The sequence below is a fragment of the Empidonax traillii genome, unplaced genomic scaffold (genome assembly GCF_003031625.1).
Source record: "Empidonax traillii isolate 1590-97213 ecotype Southwest subspecies unplaced genomic scaffold, ASM303162v1 scaffold541:size654180, whole genome shotgun sequence".
Taxonomy (NCBI): Eukaryota; Metazoa; Chordata; class Aves; order Passeriformes; family Tyrannidae; genus Empidonax; species Empidonax traillii.
In genome coordinates, this window is record NW_020955734.1 from 69,637 (window position 1) to 84,076 (window position 14,440).

General features: G+C 57.3%; 1 protein-coding gene across 1 annotated transcript; it reads left to right on the forward strand.

Annotated features, from left to right (window-relative positions):
- Nucleotides 1-8,008: 8,008 nt before the first annotated feature.
- Nucleotides 8,009-12,965, forward strand: CDKN1A (cyclin dependent kinase inhibitor 1A). The gene is made up of 3 exons (XM_027897412.1): nt 8,009-8,039; nt 10,502-10,915; nt 11,628-12,965. Exons 2-3 carry the CDS (start codon nt 10,510-10,512, stop codon nt 11,675-11,677), a joined length of 456 nt encoding a protein of 151 aa, XP_027753213.1. The 5' UTR covers nt 8,009-8,039; nt 10,502-10,509; the 3' UTR covers nt 11,678-12,965.
- Nucleotides 12,966-14,440: the final 1,475 nt, after the last annotated feature.

The window sequence follows — 14,440 nt, forward strand, 5'->3', positions numbered from 1 at the left end:
TCCTTCCCAGATAGATTCTGTCACTGATTACAGCGGTGTTCCTCCCTGACTACCAGAGGATTCATCCTGCTACAGTCAGATTGTTTTCCTTAGGCGCTTTGCTGGACAACACAGACGCCGACAGCCTGTGATGGGCTGATGGCACGTGCAGACACTGTACCACTGCTCGATACCACCCCCAAAACAGCGAGGACATGGTGTGACAGGCCCTGGCAGCCCCAGCCCTCTGTGCTATCAGGGTGGGGCAGTGGTATCAGGGTGGGGCACTGTGTCACTCTGGGTGTCACTTGGGAAAATCACCCCTGCCAGCTGTGAGGCAGGCGTTATCTCCCTGTGGGCAGAGGCTGCTTAGAACATGAATATTCAACAATATTCATCAGGAGGACCCACCACTGCCCAGCCTTCCCCACTGACTGACAACGTCAGTGTTTGGTATAAAGTTTCTGGAGTCGCTGTTTCATAAAGTCCCAGACTGGTTTGCGTTGGAAGGGACCCTAAAGTTCATCTCATTCCACAGCCCTTCCACTGGACCAGGTTGCTCAGAGCTTCATCCAGCCTGGCCTTGAAGACTTCCAGGGTGGCAGCCACAGCTTCTCTGGGCAACCTGTGCCAGGGCCTCCCCACCCTCACAGGGAACATTATTCCCAAAATCCCACCTAACGTGGCCCTCAGTCAGTGGGAAACTGTTCCCCTTTGTCCTGCCACTCCAGTTCTTGATGAAGAATCCCCCTTCCTTGCCCTTCAGGCACTGGGAGGTGCTGTGAGGTCTCCATGTATTTCTGACTAACGCCGGTGGTTTTTGCTCTGCCTGCGCTGGGGCCGCGCCTTCCTGGTGCTGGATTGATCAGCTTTTCATGCACTTGTACTATAAACTTTGTGGGAGGAGGCTGCCCCAGCTGGGGAGATAGGCTGGCTCCAGGTGTGGCCACTGCAGCTCCTGCCAGGTTGTCCCTCAGCTGCCGGGCTGACACGTGCCGCTCGAAAACTCACGGATGAAAGTTCACCACGTTTGGACTCAAGGAGTTCCCCTGCACAGGGGACATTTGGCAGGGACCCCTGGGGTATTTTTTGACCTACAGGCATGTTTGCAGGGTTTCAGGTTTCACAGAATGATGGAGTCATTTAGGTTGGAAAAGCCCTCTGAGTTCAAGTCCAACCCTTCCCCCAGCACTGCTGTGTTCACCACTAACCCGTGTCCCCGAGTGTGACATCCATGCTTTTCTAACACTTCCAAGGATGGTGATTCCAGCACTGCCCTGGACAGCCTGTTCCAGTGCCTGGCCACCCTTTTGGGGAAGAAATTTTCCCTGATGTCCGACCTGAACTTGCCTGGCACAGCTTGAGGCCATTTCCTCTTGTCCTGTTCCCTGGGAGCAGAGCCCAACCCCCACCCAGCTCCACCCTCCTGTCAGGGAGCTGCAGAGAGTGAGAAGGAGCCTCCTTTTCTCCAGGCTGATCCCCCACAGCTCCCTGAGCCACTCCTGATGCTCCAGACCCTTCCCCTGCTCTGTTCTCATCTCTGGACACACTCCAGCCCCTCAATGTCTTTCCTGTCATGAGGAGTCCAGAACTGAAGTCAGGATTTGAGGTCAGTGCCCAGCACAGAGGGACAGTCTCCAGTTTCATGACCTCCTTCTACCTGTCTCCCTCCTGCTCCCTTTGTGGATTTACAGTTGATCATCTATAAACTTTTCAGTGTTCTGCAAAGCCCAGTTTTGTTACCGAGGTGGAAAGGGCTCTGGTGCAGCACCACTGCTGGTGGGTGAAGTACAGGACATTTTAAACCTGTTTCCATCCTCTGTGGCACTGCTGGGAGAAGCTCCGAGTCCCAGTGAATTTTCTTTTTTTTTCAAAGGTGAGGCCCAGAAACCAGCGAGGGCAGCTGAAACTAAAATAAAAAGGGTTTTATTTTGGCACCTGGAACTCCCCGACCTCGATCCCTGTTTGATGGATCTGGGCAGAGCTCCATCAGAGTGTGTGGAGCATGTTCACCCCCACTGCCCAGCTCAGGGCCAAGGCCAGTGGGGGCTCTGGGTGGGGTGAGAGCTCCTGGTTCATCCCCATTCCCGGACATCCGGCTCTGCACGGAGAAGGGAAAGTGCAATCGACCCTTACCCTGGTGTCAAGGTGGTGGCTCTCATATCACCACCGATGGTTTTATTGCCATGTCAGCTGTCCCCTCCCATTCCCTTTGCTCCACACCAGACTGTGCACCAGCACAAGCCACTGTGCAAGACAGGGGTCTGTCCATCTGTCTGTCTGTCTGTCCATGGACCTAGTCCTGCCCTCCTACATGGCATGATCAGGGCTGATCTGCCCCTGCCTCTTCCCCTTCCCTCCCTCTCCCCACGCCCAGTCCTTCCCCTCTCCCCCGAGCACAGAGGAGAAGTGAATCAGGACCCTGTGCCTACCCTCACCTGGAGTGGTGACACTCCTGAAATCAGTGACATGGACAGGGAGATCCCAGGAGATGGTGACACATGGTGAGCCAGCAGGATGGGCGAGGGGGCCAGCACGTGCCTCCCAGAGCACAGCTTTGTGTGGGACAGACCATTTTGATATCCCCAAAATATTTATGTGGGGGTGGGAGTGGAGGGACTTGCCTTGCACCCTCCTGTCTGAGCGCTCTGAGCAGAGGGTGCTCCATAAATCAGGGCTGTTTTAGAGGTGATATCTTAAGTGTTTAATCAGCAGCTCCCACTGTCACCTCCTTCTCACGCAGGGCTGTGAGGGGCCAGATTGAGCTCCCGATGGATTTCAAACCATCCCATACCTTGGGGAGCAATAACTCTCTCCAGCAGCACCGTGACACATGTGAGAAGAAAATTCCATGGGCCTGACGGCACCAAGAGCAGCTGAGCTGGAGTTGCTGCAGCAAGCACTGCTGCTGGAATTGCTGATAGCAACCCCGTTCCTCGGCTGCTGGAGCACTTGTCTGCGGGAAACTGCTGGCTGCAAAACAACTGCCCGTGTGGACCTTTTGGACGGACCTTCTTCCCCGCAGGAAGTTTTTCAAGAGGCTGGAGCCGCTCGGCCCGGTTCCCAGCGGGGTGCCCGTGCCCCCTCCGTGGTGCCAGGGGTCTGCCCTGTCCTGCGCCGGGGCCGTGGGCAATGAGGTGAAGCGGCAAGTGAATAAAGGGGCAGACGGGCGCGGGGTTCGGAGCCAGGTACTCCAGCCATGCTCCGACAACAATGAGGCCTTTGCTGCCAGCAAAGAAAAAAAAAAAAACCACAAAGCTTCCAAGCTGCTCATGGAAAGTCAGTGAAGCAATTACGTTAATGACTCTGAATGGGGCTAAAAACAATCTTGGATGAAAATGAGTGCGGGGCCGAATGAAGCGACCGATTCATAGCCCGGCTCCCGCATCCAGGAATATTTCCAGTAAGCAAAGGCCTTGTTTTAGGCACTGTCTCATCCCCCATTTGTGTTCGGTGGGACTGTATTTCCACTCTGCTGGGTCCGGTGTCTCATCAAAATGCCTTCATAAATGGGGCAAACAAGGGCTGGATATGGCAGGGAAACAGTCAATTAACACGATCCGAGTTCTTTTAGGGGCAGAGTTAATCAAGCATTCAGCGTTTTGTCATTCTTGTCTTTCTTTCCTGGGAAAATCCTATTAGTATAAAATCACTTAATTGGGCACTTCAAAGAGCTGATGGGAAAACAGGCTTCGCTGGGATATAAACGCCCTCCAGCCAAACACTGGGTTCATTTAGATTTCTGCTGGAGCGTGAGGCTTTCATTAAGAGCCTTCACGTTTCCCACTTAAAAGAAAAAAGCTTGTTAGCAGAGATAATAAAAAAAACCCACACGCACAACAAAAGAAAATTCTTGGTGATTTGAATGTTGCTGAAGAGGGTTTTTATTGCCGGAATACTCAGGACTTTGTCCCAGCAGAGCCCTCTGCGTCTCCCGGGAGCCCCTGTCAATCTGCTGTCCCAACTCAGCGATTTCACACCTGCCCAGGGTGTTCTGCCGAGTCAAAGCTGTTTGAGGAGGAAAAAGGTCACCCCAGTGCCCCACAGAGGGGGGGGGGGCACAGCCCTGGTTGGACCTTTGGGGTATAGGATGGTGTGTTTTGTAGGACTGAGCCCCAACCCTGTGGGCTTGTCCCGCTCTCTGTGTTGGGGTGGAGGTCCCGTGTTACTTCCCCCCATTCTCAGGTAGTTTCCCTGGGCAGAAATTCAGGTTTTTGCAGAGTTGATGTTTATCCAACCTTGAAAAATAAGTATGGGCCCTGATCTCTGCCAACTCCATCCCGAAAGACCCGAAGGATTCTCATCTGCCTGACTCTTGGCTGTTTTTCCCCTCTATGCTGGTTGATCTAACAGGAATATTATATTCCCCCCTCCCAAAAAACCCTACTTCACATACACCTTTGACCACTAAATCTCAAAACCATCTAAAACCCCTAGATGTAGGTATTGGTGTGCGTTTCAAACAGTTGTTGTGAGCGCGGGTTGCACCTCGGCGTGTGATTCCCACCAAATGTGGCTCCACGAAGCCACAATTCCCCGTTTTCCATCCCATCCAAGCCTGGAGCATTCAAAGCCTGACTCCTTCACTCAGTTCAAACCACTCCCTGCTCCGTGCTGGAGCTCCCACCCACGTCCCCTTGGCTTTTTGGGGGTGCTGCTCCCCATGCCAGAGGAGGACACGGGGCAGGGGATGAGGCGGGGAGTCAGGAGTGATGGGCCCCAGCACGTTTCCTGATGGATGTCTGGCTGTGCTGGGTGAGTCACCCTCCTGAGGTGAGTAATTTGTTGGCATCCTTGTCTGCAGAGACTTCCACTCCCTTCAGTGTCTGCAGAACCCACCTGGGGAGATCCCCTGGGAATGAAACGCTCCCAAAGGCTCCGTGGCCAAGGCAGCAGCTGCCACTCAGTATTTGGGTGCCCCCAATCCTGGGAAGGAGGTTCCTTTGAAATGTGCAGGTATTTAATATATTCCTTTTTGCTTCCAGGCATTAGGATGAGCTATTCAAGGAAACTATGAAGGCTGATTCTCCCACGATCACACCCCTCCCAGGGTGGGGGTTTGAGACCCCTCAGGGAGGGGCACAGGGGAGGTGACAGATCCCACAGGGTGGCTATGAATGGTGAGGAGGAAATACCCCATCAGCCCTCGGCACTGATCCTGGTGCCTAGCTCCTGCCTTTGCCTTCCTCCTCCTCGTCTGTTGTGGAACTGAACGTGAGTCACCTTTGGGATTTTTTAGTTTTTCTTAAAGTTCCTGTACCGCCTTCTGTCTTAATCACACTTTTCCCTCCCCCTTTTTCTCTGGTGATGCCACTGCGGACGTGCCCACGGACTCCCTGACCCAGACCCTGACGCCATCCATCTCCCCACTTCCCATTTCCAATAACCCACTTGGCTGAGGTCTCCTCTGACTCTGCTGTGCAGCCAGAGCTCCCCAGTTCCCAAAGCAAGGGAAGCGAGAGCGGAGTTGGCAACACCAGAAACCTGCTACCCCATCCCAGGGCACAGGGAGCAGATCCCCACCCCACCAAAAAAATCACTGAGAGAATTATGGAGTCACTTCACCAAGGGAAAATCTGTGTCTGATTGACTTTCTGGCTGGTTTAGCTCTGGGATGGATCTGGGATGGATCCCTGGTGGATCCATCACCAGCCAGGCTGGTCGGTTATCTCACTGTCACTTCACTTTTTGAATCCCTCACTGTTGCATCAGCAGCTACAGAGCCGCTCCAGGTTGCACAAGCTCCTTCCTCTGCCACTTAAAAAGGTGTGGGTTAGATGTTCCCATTCCCTTCTGATTCCCTTCTGTGTATTGGGGGGGCTTTTTTGGGAAAAACAAAAGAGCTGGATCAAGCAGGGAGCATCCTCTGGTAAATGCTGCTTCATCCCAGAGCCCCAGCTGGAGGCTGTGCTGACCCAGGGGATGCCCACGGTGCTGAATCAGGATCCATTGCATCCCTCACACCCAGAGGGAACAAACCCACACCTGCAGCTGGAGCAGAGCTGGGGCTTGGCAAGGAAATGATCCACTACCACACAGAACCGCATCCACCCTCTGCAGTGCAGCTCTGAAAGCTGCTCGCTGCAGCCAGCAGCAAAAATCATTCCCAGGTGGAAAAACCAGCCACAGCTTCCCTGTCCCAGCTCGCCCCCTCCTCTCCCTGCATATAACAAATGGAAAGACAGGATGAATTTGGGAGCATTTGGGTCCAGAGCGCAGCTTTCCAGGATGGATTTTCTGCAGTGTGTGGCAATTATTTAAGATGCTTTAAATCCTCCTTTCACCTTTCCTGCCCACCCCACTGTGCCTGTCAGGAGGCAGCCAAGGCGCTGAGCAGCCACCACCCACCCAAATCCCAGCAACTCGACCTTGCCCAGCACCACAGAGTGGGGACCAGTGATGTCAAACCCCTCCTGCACAGCGTGGCAGCCTCCAGCCAAACATGCCCAAACATATTCCCCAGCTGCTCCAGCCGCTGGGAAGCTGCTGGTCCAGCCGGGAGAAGCACAAGTGGTTTCCACACGGAGGGTCCTGCTCAGCACCCCAGCACCTGCCGGCTCCAGGGGCCTTGGAGAAGGCCTGGCATTCCCGAGGGATCAATCACTTTAACGTGATCTTTTGTCACTTGGGAAGTGTGCTGTCACCTTCTTGTGCCCATCTTCTTGTGTCCCCCTGTGCCCAGGCCACGGTGCCTCAGTGTCTGGGCAGCATGTGCTGGGCTGGGAGGGGGGAGCTGCAGGATGTGGCCCCCATGCACTGGGTGGGCTAAATCCAAGGGCATAGTTTATCCTGCCACAGGGCAGGGATGGACCAAACACCAGGCACAGGGGCAGGTGCCCTCTGGCCCCAGCAGAAGCTGCCCTGGCTTCACACCTTTCCTGCCTGTGCACTTGGATGTATTTTCCACCTAAGCCACAGATCCCCCCAAATCCTTGCCACGGGACCCTGCAGGACATGCACGGACTTGTTCCTCCTCCTCATCCCTGCCCCAGAGCCTGCAGGACTCAGAGCAGCAGATCCTTCCCCAAACGCTTTCCTTTGGCCGCAGATCCAGCTGGTGGAGCAGAGCCAGACCCGGCAGAGAAAACCCATCTGGAGGGGCCAGGGGTGGCCCGGGACGGGTTGGGCAGTACCTGGGGACCAGGTCAGCATCATCCTGGGGTGGCTCTGAGGTGGGCACCCCGAGGAGCTGAGCTGTCCCTTCCTTAAACTATTATCCCTCTTCCCTCAGTGACCTGGTGGGCGGGACAGCCTGGGTGGGACGGGACCCCTCCCCTCCTCCAGCCAACTGAACCCCTGCGTCTCCCAGCTGGGATGGGGCACCCTGAATCCATTGCTGAGGGGTCCCTGTATCCTCTATCCTGTATTCCCTATCCCCCTGCATCCCTGATAGGGGGCCCCTCTGTCTCCTGACTCCCCTCTAGGAAGGAGGTCACTGTATATCCTAACAGGGGTGTCCCTCTATCCCCTGATAGGGGGATCCTTGCAACCCCCTAGGAACGGGGTCCCTACATCCCCTACTGGGGGTTGTCCCTGGGCCCCCTCAAGGTCCCTGTATTTCCTAATGGGGGGATCCCAGTATTCCCTGATGGGGGGTACCCCAATCCTCCGCCTAGGAACGAGGTCCCTGTATGTGCTAACTGGGGGGGTTCTTGTGGCCCCTGATGCCGGGTCCCTGCACGCCCCTAGGAAGGGATTCCCCATATCCATGATGAGGGAGAGGGGGGAGAGATCCCTCCATCCCCTACAGTAAGGATGTCCCAGGGAAGGGGGTCGCTGGATGTCCTAACGCGGGGCTCCCCGTAGCCCCTAGCCCTCTAGAAGGTTCCCCGCACCCTCTAGAAGGACGGGTACCCTCTCCCTGTGCCCGGGGTCCCGGCCCGCCCTGCTCCCGCTGGCACCGCGGACCGGGATGGGGCGGCGGGCAGGTCACATACGGGGATATGTGCGAGTGCTTACGAACTGCAGGGAACTCCGTGACGACTCGGCCTGGCCCCGCCCCGGCCCTATAAAGACGGAGAGTGGCGGCATTAGCCCGGCAGACGCGGCGGGAGCTGACGGTGAGTGCGGCGATGCTGGACCCGGTGGCTTCCAGTCACCCCCGGCTCCTGGCGGCTCCGGCCCTTCGCTGGCCGGGCAGGGAGGAAGCAACGAGCCGGTCCGGCCGGGGAAGCGCCAGTTTGCCCGGGGAGGTGCCGGTGCCCGGAGCGGGGGAAGCGCCGCAGCGGGGTGGGCTCCGCCCGGGGCCGCGTCCCCCGGCGCGGGGAGGGAGCGGGGCCGCGCCCGGTGGCGGTGCCGGCGGTGTCGGTGCGGACCCCCGGGAGCCCCCGGAGCCCCCCGTGCGGCCGCGGGGCCGCCGGGGCCGGGCCGCGCTCGCCCTCCGGCGGCGGCGGAGCGGGGCGCGGTGCGGTGCGGTGCGCGGTCCCGCCGTCCAGCATCCTCCGTGGCCGCCGTCCCGCGGGGACCGGACCGGCCACCCGCGGGTCAGCCCCCCGGTTTGCTCAGACCCCCGTGTCAGCCCCGGCTTTGCCCCATCGGTGTCATGAGCCGGGCGTTCTCTGCGCGGGCTCACTGGCTTCATCGCCCCCACCCCTGCCCGGGTGTGGGTGCTCCCAGCCCTCCCCTCCCAGCTTTCCCCGCACTGGTGTGACTGGTCGGGGTGTCGCAGGTGCCTGTGGACCCCACTGGTATGTGTGTGTGTGTGTGTCTGGGGGTGCCCAGCCCGGCCGGGTGAGGCTCTAACGCAGCCGAGCACCTGCCGCTTCCTTGCCCAAATCTTGGGGTTCCCCAGCCGCGTACGGGGAGCCTCGAAAGCTCTCGCTGGGCAGAGGTCGCTGGAAGCGGCGCCAGCCCCGAGGGAGGGGACGGTGACCCGGCCCCGGTCCTTCCCTCATTGGTGGCTTTGGCAAATCTGCGGCCGTGAGTCAGGGCGGAGGTGTTATCTCCAGGCTCCGGGGAGGCACCTGGGCCGTGTCGTTGACCTGAGGATCGGGACATCTGCGCGGGACGCAGGCGGCGAGGGCTGGAGGGGCGGGGGGGTCTGGTCAGGGTGTGGGAACACGTCGTCGTCTCCTCTCCCCCCTCGCCCCCCCTCCCAGCCCACTACCTGCCAGGGCTTGCCTGGACATGCTGGGACTTGCCTAGCAGTGAGGTCATCCTGTTTGCTCAGACAGGAGATAGGGAAGCTGCATTTCTATTTTTACCCTGGGATGCTGAGTCTTGGGCACAGGGTTGGGGTGGCCCCCGGGACAGAGTGTGGCCCCCCCCCCCCCCCCGAGCCCCCAAGCTGGAGGTTCTTCAGCTGCCCACTGGCACAACGTGCCTGGTAATGGAATCATGGAATCTTTTGGTTTGGAAAAGATCTCCAGAGAGATCGAGTCCAGCCTTTGACTGAACACCACCTTGTGAACTAAACCAGAGCAGTAATGCCATGTCCAGTAGGTCCTTGAACAATTCCGGGAATCTAGGAAAGACAGTGGGGCACAGGTGATCCAGAGGGGCTGCAAGTGCTGAATGTGGGGAGAAATCCTCCCTGCAGGAGACTGAGAACCCTGTCCTTGTGGAAGTTTGGGGGCATGAGTGAAAGTCTTGGAGGGGGGGGGGGTGTCCTAGATTGTGTGGGCAGTTAGAGATGCCTTGCAGGGATTTCATTTCCGTGAATCTTTTTTCCCTAAACGATTTTAATGAGCGTGGCTGTCCCAGCAGGGACAACCCTTAGCTTGGAAAGCTGTCAAATCCCACAGCGCTGCTTGTCTTATCAGTTGGACTCGATGATCTGGGAGGTCTTTTCCAGCCTCAACAGTTCTGATTCTGTGTTGAGGTTCCTCGTAACCGTGGGTGGTGTGAGGGATCCATTATCCCCACACACGTGTCAGGGGAAGGACTGCTTGGAAGGGAAGGCTTTGCCAATTGCTCTGAAGGTCAAGGCTTTTGGCACCGATTTGGGAAAAAAAACAAACAAGGTCTTGTCTCTGGTTACCCAACAGCTCCTTGCAGATAAGGAGGGTGGTGAGCACAGTGGTCAAGCTTGTGGCATGTTCTTGCAGTTGCTTAAAAGGTTTCCTTACCACTGGGTCTGGGTTCTTGAGATGAAGAAACTGGCCAGGAAAACATCCTGTTGCTTCACTTGCCCGTGTGCCAGCTTGCCTTGTGGCTGTGTGGAAGTGGGAATGCAGTGGGGTTGTGGATGGAGCCTGTGCCAGCATCAAGATGCCGAATGCTGTGCCCTGGCAGGGCTGGAGGAAGGATGGGGAATGTCGCCATCTGCTCCGTCCCCAGCCTTCCACGTCACCCCGGAATGTGTGTGACCTCACCCATGCTCAAGCCTCTGCCTAAGATACCGCTAAAATCCTAAAAGTCCAGATGAAGCTGGCACAGCCCTCTGGGCTGGCTCGCTGCAAAGCCCAGCCCAGCTTGTCCCACCTTGGCTACCGCGTGCTCTGCTCTGGTAGCCAACACGCTACCCTTGAGTTTGCTCCCGGCATTCCCAACAGTCAGTAACTCCCTCTGGTTTCCCCCCCAGCCGCCACCATGCCCGTGTCACTCAGCAGGGCTGGGCAGACGCCCTGCAGCAGCAAAGTGTGCAGGAACCTCTTTGGCCCCGTGGACCACGAGGAGCTCCAGAATGACTTTGAGGACAAGATGAGGCAACAACTGCAAGAAGCTCAGCGGCGCTGGAACTTCGACTTCGAGACGGAGACTCCCTTGGAAGGGCCGTTCAAGTGGGAGAGGATCCTCCTGGCTGAGCAGCCACCCCAGGGCGTCCACAGCCTGGTCAGGGCTGTCAGCAGCAGCGACAGCAGGAGCTCCTTGGTCTGCAAGGTCCCCTCCAGGGACTGTGTTGGCAGGATTCGCCCCGAGGAGTCTCAGCAGAGCTCGGAGGTTTACAAGGCTGGCTCCACACAGGGCTTGAAACGTGGGCAGACCACCATCAAAGGTGAGTGCTGGGGGCTTGGTGTCACTCCGTGGGTGCTTGGTGACATTGGTGGCATGGTAGGGACAGACAGAGGGGACTTGGCTGCCAGAGAGAGCCCTGCCTGGCTCCAGGGCATGGGGTGGAGACCACCTTCCATGGATCTCCCTTGGGTGCCTTTTGGCTGCTGGGGGTTAGGCAAGGGGATTGCACTGGGCTTGTGGGTTTTGTAGGTGAAGATGCCCCCCAAAAATTCAAAAATCACTTTCAGTTCCTGTGGCCAGACCCAATCACAGAACATTAAGGGGTTGGAATGGACCTTAAAGATCATCTCGTTTCAAGCCCAGCCCTTCATGGGCAGGGACACCTCCACTATTCCAGGTTGCTCAAGGCCTTATCCAGCCTGGCCTTGGACACTTCCAGGGATGGGGCAGCCACAGCTTCTCTGGGCAACCCCTGCCAGGGCCTCCCCACCCTCACTGTAAAAAATTTCTTAGGAAGAAATTTCTGCCCTCTAAGGTCAGGGCCTGGGGTGGAAACACAGGTGAGACCAAACATCAGAGATATTGGAGACCTGCAGGCTCTTCTCCCCGGGAGCTTTGGGTGGGGGGGAGCTCTGGGATGGAACCCTCCTGGGCTGATTTTGGGGTGCCTCTCTGGGTACACCTCCCTCTTCCTGCCCCACTGCTCCCAACGGGCTGCAGGCACTTCCCAACCCTTTCCTTCTGCCCTCCAGACTTCTACAGTGCCAAGAGGAGGATCGTCCCTGCCAAGCCCAAGCCATGACACGGTGGTGGCTCCTCTGCCATCGGGGACAGCTGCTGATGCTGCTGAGCATGGGGGGGTCTGTGGCTTGCCCCCCACCCTGTGCTGCGTAAGCTCTTCTGTATTAAGCAATGTAGAGTCTGTAGTTCCCTATTTATGAGTAGTTCTGGGGTCCTGAGGAACCTTCACTGTGTGCAATGTAGAGGAGGAGCCCCTGGTGAGGGTTGGAGCCCCACGCTGGGGGTGGAGGAGGACTGAGGTGGGCCTGGTGGGACTAAGGCACTGCCCTGCCTGTGGAGAAGGGTCCTTCTGCCCTGTGGTGGTGAGGCCGAGCACCATCCTTGCTCCGTCCTGCTGTCCTGGTGGGGGACACTCGTGTCCCAGCCACCTGGTGGCACCAGACATCCTTCAGAAGAAGTCACTGACGTGGGGTGAGGAGCCCTGAGACATCCTGGCCCCGAGGACACCTCGGCTGCTGGCACGTGGGGGGTGGCCCTCTGTCCCAGCAGTGCCAAGCACTTGTCCACGAGCACCCTGGGGGCTGCTCCTTCCTACAGCTGCTCGGGAGAGGAAGCTGCTCCCTGGGCAGCCCTTCCTCGGGGTGACTCACCGGTGCTGTCACTGCCAGGAGGTGACAAACCCACTGCAGGCCCCCAGCTTGGAACAGCAGCTGGGGGGCCCAACACTGCCTGCGAGGCTTTGGGATCCCTTGTGCTGTACTGGCCCAAAATCCCCCTTTCTTGCCTTGTTGTTGGCTGGAGTGGTGCTGTTTGCCCTCACGTTCCAGCCTCCTTCAACACTGACAGCGGGCTGGGGAGCGCCTGCTCCGGCTCTGTTGGGCTCCTCTAGGGATGATGCTGAAATAGGAATTGTAGCTTGTTTTCCTGGACTTTTTCTCCTTTGGGGCTGAGGGGAGAGGACCCTCACCTGGCTCTGCAGAGCAAGGACTTGGGTCACCTCTGGGACGGCCTGGAGCAAAGGCTGCTCAGTCCCAGCACTGAAGGATGAGTCCCTGCTCCTGAGGGACTCTACACTGACGGGTCTCAGCACTTTCCCGGGGTTCATCTCCTCCTCTGCTGGATTTGGACTCTGGAAAGTGGTGCAAGATGGTCCCAGGAAGGAAAGGGATGGGATTGACCTCCCACCTTGCACCACGATGCACTTTGCTGTCGGTGAAGCTGCCAAGCTCCCAGCACTAAATGTTTATTTATATTAATAATAATGCTATTAAGTGTACGTGGGGAAAGGGGAGATACATGTTTGTTTATAAATGTTAACTTCCAATAAACACTGGCCATGTATAAGGGAATTGGTGTCTCTGGGTTGATGGGAATAACTGGGAGCAGGGCCTGGCTGTGGGGAGGAAGGTGCTCTGGGTCCCTGCCTGCTTCTGGAGCCTGGGGGTGCAGCCCTGAGCTGAGAGCTGCTGTTGTGAGGCCTGAGAGGGATAAGCACGGGGGTCATGGCAAGTTTTTTAACCCCATTGCCTTAGGACAGTGGTCTGGTGCTGCCACCACGTCCCCAGCAGAAGCCAGTGAGTGGGATCTCACTGCAGGCCCCTGTGTGAAGGTGATTCCTTTTACCCACATTGTTCCCCCTTTGCCACTGTGACCCTGCTCCTCCTAACCCCCAGTGCACTGTGCTGTGGGACAAGTGGCCATTAGCCACGGCCAGGCTGGTCCCATCCCTTCCTCCTGCAGTGCTGGGTGGGGAAAGTGGGTGGCCACGCTGGGATAGGGACACTGGGATGGTGTCATTGCTGATGGAAAGGTGTGGCAGCAAGTCCCAGGTGGGACTGAGATCCCCTGGGAGTCGGGGGTACCCCTGAGGACTGAGCAAGACCTGGATGCAGACTCAGGTTCTGGTTCATGGCACAAATGACCTGCTTTGCAGAGGGTCCAGATGAAGTTAAAGTCTCAATGGTGACAACCTCCTGTCATCACTCAGCATCTGCCTGTCCCCAGAGTGTGGGGTGACAGCCAGGCAAGCCCTTGTTTGTGGGGCACAATCACACTGCCTTTGAGCTGCTGCTGAGTCAAACCCTACAGATTTAGCCCCTGTAATCTTTCCCCTTACGTCAGCCCCCTTGGCTGCTGCCAACTGCTCCCCTCTGCTGTCACCTCCCGTTTGCCAGGAGAGCTGGTGACGGAGGAAACGAGAAACAAACCAGTGAAACCCCCCTTGTCCCTGTTTGCAGGGACACCCAGGGCCTGGCCCTGCTGTGCCAGAGGGAGCTGGGCACTGAGGCTTGAGCTTTGAGTCCCTGGGACACTCCAGGACTGTGTGTCCCCAGCTCTGGGACACACAAGGGGCTTCCAGCAGCTGAGGAATGGATGGGATTTTCCCTCTTTCAGCCCAGGTTGTGTTTTGCTGCTCTCAGTCCAGCCTGGCTTTGGCACAGCGCAGGGATGATGTTCAAACTCCCATAGGAGGAGGGTCAGGTGCTTCCCTTCTTTTCCCTACTATATTGAAGCCCCTTTCTCTGAGACCTGCCCAGCATCTCATCGGGGCTGGATCGTACCCTCCCTCCTGGATCTTACCCTCCTGTGGGCTCAGATCTGTTAATTCTAGTTACAACCTACAGATAAGAGTTTATGTTTCCCCTTGCTTGAGTTTTCTTCCCATTTTGCAGTTAAAATGGAATAAAAACGCCCATGACCCACCACATCCCCCTTTCCCCTTGTGACCCAGAGCAGGCACAGCCCACGGGCAGGGCTTAGTGGGTTTAGTGCTGGGTTTAAAGCCAACTTAATAATTCAGGCAGGAGCCTTGAAAAAAAGCATC